Here is a 7,729-nt window from a genome sequence, read left to right as displayed (position 1 = left end):
TATTAACCTTATTTTAGGTTGTATTTTCCGTTTGTTTTAACTTGTTGTAAACCGATTTGAACCATTAATTCAGTGGGAGTTTGCGGGGCACAAGAACTATATCACCATGATCACATCTTCCCAACTAGGAAGAGGCAAATTTGGATGGTCAAAGGTGACACAAAGAATCTGTTGGATGCACAGCAATAAAAGATCCCAGGTCCTCCTGTCTTCTCTGACGGGCTCTTCCCACCCCATCCCTCCATCCTCTGGTCCTTCTGTCTTCTCTCCTCCCCCCCCCCCCCCCCCCCCAGGCTTTTACTGAGAAGGTGACTTGCTCAGGGAAGCAGAACACATGGCCAGACTTTAATCTGCTAAAGGAGAAGCAGTGAATGATTGCAAATAGACAACTCCTCCCGAAAGGGTTAATGAAGTACCTTCCTTGCCTTGTGCTGGGGGTGGAGGGTCTCCTGCATTCCTCCAGGACCCCCCAGCGACGGCGCCCTGACTCAGGGGGTGGGACCCAGAAACCCGATGGGATTTCTCCAGTAGGAGCCGAAGTCATCCGGTGCCGGGGGGGGGGGGGGGGAGAAGGAGGGGGGGCTCCACCCGGGCAAACTAGCATCCTGCGGCTTGGCACAGGGGCAGCACCGGGGAGGAGTCTGTGATCACCTGGGGGGGGGGGGGGGAGATCAGGCGCGGCTCCCGGGGGCGTTTCACTGGGGGGAGCACTGGGGGCGGGGTCTTCTGTGCCTCTAGTAAAGTTTCCGCTTTTTCATGAATGGAGCTGTTGGATCCCGTCCTGCAGTCGCTCTGGATCAAGTCTCAAAGACGGATGTAAAGGTCTCAGAAGAGAGCCGGACGGTAAGAGGGCTCCTGGGAGGGGAGCTGAGTATCTCTGACCCCCCCCCCCCCCCCACAATGGGATCAAGTCGGGAACCAAAGACACGTCCAAGGGTTGCAGAAAATCTATGGCCCCTGCGAGAGGACTTCTTACATGGGCTCCCAAATTATGCTTCTGCTACCTACTCCCCCCCCCCCCCAATGAATCATCATTAGGAGCCCCCACCCCCTACTCAGTGTGGGAAATGGTGAGAGAGAGAGACCACGAATCCTACCCGGGTGCCCCTCTGTGGATGCTTGGGGAAGGGAGGGGAGGGGGCAAGGCAATGTGTGTTGTGTGAGCTCCCAATCGTTGTGAAAAAGTGACTTTTGTGTGTTAGTAGTTTGTTGGGTTTTTTTCGTTCCAGTTCGTTGCACTATTGTTCGTGTTTGATTTCTTCTTGTTGGACTAATGCAAGATGTGACCTCACCAAAGGAGATTTGGATTTAGCTGATGCCTCTTTGGCTCTCTGGTACTTAAAGGTGAGTTGGGATTTAAACCCCGGTTTCCCTAGACCTCAGGCTACTCCACTTTTACAGGAAGAAATTATTGGTGGGGATGGGGATGGGGGGGGGGGGGTGGCATTGCTAATCAGCAGACCTGAGATGATGCCTTGGTAAAAGATGGTTTGGTCATGGATTAGCAGGAAAGATTTCTCCAAGAAATAAGGGATTTCTGTTCCTCTTTCAGCCTCACCAGCAATGTAATATATTTTTATTATCCTCAATAAAATTGACACAGTTACAAAGCTGTATTTTTTATAAGGCTGTATCATATAGAGGCATATTTTCAAAGCACTTTGGGAGGCTAAGTTCCATATGTTTCTATGGAACTTTGGGAGGCTAAGTGCTTTGAAAATAAGCCTCATAGTCATATTGCATTCGGCCCCTTTGAATAGCGATTTAAAGTTGAATACAAATAATCCTGGGCTGTACTGTGCTAAATCCTACTGAAATAAACACTTGAGCTCTGATTTTCATGTTGCTTCTGGTATTATTTGTTATGTTAAGGCTCATTAGTCATATTCAGCCAAGTGGTAAAATGTGCAGCTCTAACTTTCTAGGACTATTAAAGATACTAAAACTTTGGTTTCAGGGATTAGTATTTTGAAGAAGTGGTTAAGTTGGAGGCTGACAACTGAATTGTGAGCTGAGGATGGTCTTTTCTTGAGACTCTGTGTAGCGGAAATGTAATACTAAATGTCTATTTTCTAGCATTCTTCCACTAATCATGATGTATTGTAAGCCACATAGAGCCTGCAAAGAGGTGGGAAAATGTGGGATACAAATGCAACAAATAAATAAAAACAGAGTCCATAATTCAGTACCTGCGGGTGCCCCCTCCTGAGTGCAGACAGAAAGCAAGAGGGTCTGAAGGAGAGGAAAGGGTTAGGGTTGAAAGTATAATTAACTGACTGCTGTCCAAGTCTTGCTGCTACTACTACTACTACTACTTAACATTTCTGTTGCTGGCAGTTCAGGTCTGGGTGAAGAGGGTTTGCCTCCAAGTCACAGAAGAGGAGATATGAGAATGTATAAATAAATCAAAATATGTTAAAAAGTTGACAAAACAGAAAGAAGAGTAAAAAAAAAAAATACTGGGTCATGGATTTGATATACTGACTTTCTGCAGGTGCTTTCTCTGTCCCTAGTGGGCGCTCAATCTAAGTTTTGTACTTGGGGCAATGGAGGGTTAAGTGACTATTGACTTGCCCAAGATCAAATGGAGCTGTAGTAGGAATCAAACCCAGGTTTTCAGCCCATTGCAGTGCTCCTCCTCCACTCCAGTAAGAAAGGAGGACACTGCCCACCCCCCCACCCCCCCACCTTTACCAAATGTTCACTAATGCACATGTGTCCCAAAATGTTTTATTCATGGTACTGTAAGATACTAATACTCTGGCACTTGACCCAGTTGAGTATTGAAAATTGGTTGGAACCTGACTTAAAGCTCTCATAAAAAATATTAATAATAATACCAAGAAAACAAATCCGTCCTTTTTCACTTTTATGCAGGTCCCAGGCTCGGCCCTGCCGTGGACTGCAGAATGAGGCTGGTTCTGCTGCTGCTTTTCCTGAACTTGTTGCCTGGGGAGGGCCGGAAGAGTTGGAGGAGGCGAGGGCAGCAATCTCAGCCTATGGCTGGGGATCCGGAGCGAAGCGAGGTGGCTGGACAGCCTGTGGAGAGCTTCCCCTTAGACTTTACTGCCGTGGAGGGCAACATGGACAGTTTTATGGCACAGATCAAAAGCCTTGCCCAGAGTCTGTACCCATGCTCAGCTCAGGCACTGGAGCGGGACATGCGACTACACCTCCTACGGAACAACTCTGTCGTCTGCAATGATGGCAGTCCAGCTGGGTAAGGTCAGACGGGTCATGCATAGCACTAAGCATGGGAAGAAATGAGCAGATGGAGAACTTGGCTCCTCACTTATTCCCTCTGGTCATGCTCTTACCTCCTGCTCTGGTTTTATTTCTTTGTTAACTTTCCAGACATTGGGGTCCTTTTACTAAGCTGCACTAGAAGGTGGCCTGCAATATGACTAGAGTGTGGATTTCCCTTGTGCTGAGGCCACTTTTAACACAGCAATAAAATGCCCGCATTTTCTATTTCCTCCATGAGTGGAGTGGAAAGTGGTATACGCGTATTGCTTGTTTACTCTTTCCAAAAATACTAGGACTAGGGGGCAAGCTACAAAGTAGTACATTTTAAAAAGAATCAGAGAAAATATTTATACATTCAACGTGTAATTAAACTCTAGAATTCATTGCCAGAGAATGTAGTAAAAGCAGTTAGCGGGGTTTAAAGAAGGTTCAGATAGCTTCCTAAAAGAAAAGTCCATAAGTCATTATTAAAATGAACTTGGGGAAAATCCACTGCTTATTTCTAAGATAAGCAGCATAAAATGTATTGTACTGTTTTGGGATCTTGCCACCTGGATTTCCACTGTTGGAAACAGGATGCTGGGCTTGATGGACCTTTGGTCTGTCCCAGTGTGGCAATACTTATGTTCTAATGTTCTAATTTCCCAATCAGTTTATGGCCATTAGCACGGGAGCCTTCATTGACACATAGAGGCAGATGCAGCAACCAAACGTAAAAAAATCAAAATCGTTAAAGTCCCTAACGATTTTAAAAAAACGAAGAATGCACCAAAAAAAAAAGTAACACATGCTCAGATCGGTATTGAAAAGTACAATGTATCAAAGAATCACAATACACATCGGTAATCGGCCCCTAAATCATGCGCAGAGCAGCCAAGCGTTTTGCTGGCTGCTCTGCGCATGCTGCAAACGTAAAAACAAACAAAAAAAAAAGCCACAACACATACACGTGGCTACCCGGTCAGCAAAATACAAAAACAAAGGATCAGGAGGGGGCAAGGGCGCTCGTCCGGAGCGTCCTGTATGGATGGCCTTGCCCCCCCCCCCCCGCTGCTCCCCACTTTCCGCCGCTTCCCCCCCCCCCCCCACGAAAAAGCAAAATTCTAGCAGCCCCGGTCCCCCTCCCTTCCTGTTCTTCTGCTTTGCAAATGCTAGCCCCGCCCCCGCTGCCCCCCCTGAGGTCGACTACACCGCTCCCCCACCACCACCGAGACCCCCCTCCCTATTACCGACCCGAGCAGCGCCTCTCACCTCTTTCTGAAGCGCTGCACGGGCAGGAAGATCTGTTGTGTTGGTCGCAGAGTCTCCATGATGTCTCTTCTTCCCTGGCCTAGGCCCCGCCTCCTTCTGATGTAAGTAACCTACGTCAGAAGGAGGCAGGCCTAGGCCAGGGAAGAAGAGACGCATGGAGACTCTGCGACCAATACAATAGATCTTCCTGCCCGTGCAGCGCTTCAGAAAGAGGTGAGAGGCGCTGCTCGGGTCGGTAATAGGGAGGGGGGTCTCGGTGGAGGGGGGAGCGGCGTAGTCGACCTCAGGGGGGGCAGCAGGGGCGGGGCACGGGGTGGAAGAATGACGGGAGGCGGAGTTAGCTTTTGCAAAGCAGAAGAACAGGAAGGGAGGGGGACCGGGGCTGCTAGAATTTTGCTTTTTCGTGGGGGGGGAAGCGGCGGAAAGTGGGGAGCAGCGGGGGGAGGGGGGGGCAAGGCCGTCCATACAGGATGCTCCTGATGAGCGCCCTTGCCCCCTCCCGATCCTTTTTTTATTTTTTTTATTTGATGTGTTTTCTGACGTCCTTTGGACCAATCACAACGCTTTTAGCTCTGCTAATGCGCTGGGATTGTCTCAAAGTTTCACTTTACAATTTTTCCTGGCACAGAGCTGTCCTAACGAGAGGTCCAGACCTCTCATTAGATTTCCTGCCTTTTTCCTGGGTAAAGGCAATCGGAAAAGGTTAGTGTATCTCGTTTCAATGGGGTTTTTACACTAATTGCTCATCTCCATTCCGTTTTCGTTAGCTGCTAGCTTCCTCGGTAAAAGCCCTTTGATGGATGCAATGGATCAAATTTTCCTCGTTGGAGGGTCATTAAAGGCTCATTAAGCTTTAGTGCATCTGCCTCTTAATTACTTGACAGAAAGGGTTAATGCATTAATCAGTTAGTGCATGGCACTGTGGCTGCACTAACCAGTTAGCACTGGACTTGCCTACTCTCCACCCCCCATGGTAGTGGATTTTAACCGGCTTACTGCTAATCATTTCTAAAGTACTACTAGATATATGCAGCTCTCTACATATTATATGCAGGTACTTACTCTGTCCCTTGAGGGCTCAAACATTTTGTAGGTGGGGCAATGGAGGGTTAAGTGACTTGCCCACGGTCACAAGGAGCTGCCATGGGAATTGAACCCAGTATCCTCAGGCTCAAAGTCCACTACTCTAACCACTAGGCTACTCCTCCACTAGCAACATTCAATGCAGAATCTTAAATAGTAGTAACAGGATCTCAAATAGTAGCAACAGGATCTCAAATAGTAGCAACATTCCATGTACAATCTCAAATAGGGAAAGGGAAATGATATACTGCCTTTCCGTGGTTTTTGCAACTACATTCAAAGTGATTTTACATAGTATATACAGGTACTTATCTGTACCTGGGGCAATGGAGGGTTAAGTGACTTGTCCAGAGTCACAAGGAGCTGCAGTGGGAACTGAACCCAGTTTCCCTGGATCAAAGTTCACTGCACTAACCATTAGGCCACTCCTCCGCACAGTAAAAAGGACCCCTGAGTGTGGGAGATGCTTTCAAACACTTTGTTTCTCCTTGGACAGAAGGCAACAGGATTTTCCACCACTTTGTTCTGCTCTTGCATAAATGAAACAAAATTGCTCTTGAATGCCCTAATCCTTTGGGAGGGAGGCCAGCGAGCAGGGGTATGAGGGGTATGACACTGAAATGAGGAGAGGGGAACCTGTGAAACCTTCAGCTCCTTGAAAGTACACACATTTGTCCTGTATATAGAAGAAAGAGAGATGCAATTTGGTTTGAAAGTGGATACTTAGCAGTAGTTAACTGCACAGTACCACTGAATATCTCCCCTTGCTGCCGTGTCACTATGTGGTTAGCGCCAGGGCATCCATGGACGGCGTCAGGGAGGAGTCTGCAGCCATGTTCAATGCCAGCGCTCATGTAGCTAAGTGAGCAGAAGGACTGCCTTTACCGCACTCCGGTTTCTGCTTCTTTATTTATTTGTTACATTTGTACCCCGCACTTTCCCACTCATGGCAGGCTCAATGCGGCTTACATGGGGCAATGGAGGGTTAAGTGACTTGCCCAGAGTCACAAGGAGCTGCCTGTGCCTGAAGTGGGAATTGAACTCAGTTCCTCAGGACCAAAGTCCACCACCCGGGCGGTTAATCTGGATGTTCATGTGGTCCCAGCAGCAGTTGGTGGCTTTGAAATCACTGATTGCCTTGGGCACATTGATTTTGATCCATCTTGCAGATTGGCTGTTTACTAAGCTGCGCTAATTCACTGTGAATGGAGTGTGTCAGCATTGCCACGCGTGGCGTAGTAAACGGGGGGGGGGGGGCAATATTTATAACATCCTAGTGAAGCATGTGGTCTCCGTGTTAGTCCACTTCAATGCATAGGAAAACAAAGGTTCGTTAACAGAAACAGCAAATGTAGCGACAGTCCAATAAAAGTTTTAACTTAACCCATTTCTTTAGCTTTTGTTTCACCTTTGTTTTCTCGAGTGGGTGGTACTCGCCTTCTTAGTTCTCCTTCTGAAATACAGAAACTCTTTACAATTCTCTTTTAAATATCAGGCAGTCCAGACATGGAATTAATTTCCCTTAGGGATTAAAACTACGCCCACTTATTTGTCTTTTTGCTAAAAAAGCTAAAAACTTAACCTCTTTTCTGAGTTTTATTGATTTTCTTTCTAGTATTGAGACCTGGTTTTTTTTTCCCTTTGTTTGTAATCCGCTTTGAACGGACTATAAATACCATCACCTCTCCTCCTGGTCAGAACAGAAGTCACACAAGATAAGTAAATCACAAAAAAAAAACCTTCTGGTGACAGCGAGAGGAAGACGGTGAGGCACTAGAGCTCTGTTTCTTAGCCCTCCCCCCCCCCCCAACCCAGTCATCTTTTCAGGACAGCTGCAATAATTTGCATCAGATAAATTTGCATATTTGAATTTCAATCCTATACAAACTGCTCTCATGCATATTCATTGTAAATATCCAGAAAGCTGACTGGCTTTAATCACCTGTAGTCTGATACTAAAAAGTGATTCCCCCTCTGGAATGCAATTCATAAGATACGCAAAAATGAACACCAGGGTTTTCATATTGTATCAGAAAGGGGGGAAAGGCTGCTGGGGAGGAAGGAGGGAGATTAGACAGAAAGTTGCTGAGAACATTCTCTAAATACAATTCATCTGATCACTCACAATAGTGAATTATTTTCACCATTA

The 7,729-nt window shown here is 46.8% G+C and overlaps 1 protein-coding gene across 2 annotated transcripts in view; it reads left to right on the top strand.

The window, feature by feature from the left end:
* Positions 1–758: 758 nt before the first annotated feature.
* NOTUM (notum, palmitoleoyl-protein carboxylesterase) overlaps positions 759–7,729 on the top strand; it is a 41,845-nt gene continuing 34,874 nt past the window's right edge. For both annotated transcript variants that reach the window (XR_003942365.1, XM_030205174.1), the window contains exons 1-3: positions 759–843; positions 1,230–1,344; positions 2,878–3,220. Coding sequence is in view for 1 of the 2 variants with exons in the window: in XM_030205174.1 (XP_030061034.1) it covers positions 2,910–3,220 (311 nt within the window). In the remaining variant the exon portion in view is untranslated. The remainder of the gene's footprint in view (positions 844–1,229; positions 1,345–2,877; positions 3,221–7,729) is intronic.

Source organism: Microcaecilia unicolor, chromosome 6, assembly GCF_901765095.1.
Source record: "Microcaecilia unicolor chromosome 6, aMicUni1.1, whole genome shotgun sequence".
In the NCBI taxonomy this organism is placed as follows: Eukaryota; Metazoa; Chordata; class Amphibia; order Gymnophiona; family Siphonopidae; genus Microcaecilia; species Microcaecilia unicolor.
This window is presented reverse-complemented; position numbering and strand designations above follow the sequence as displayed.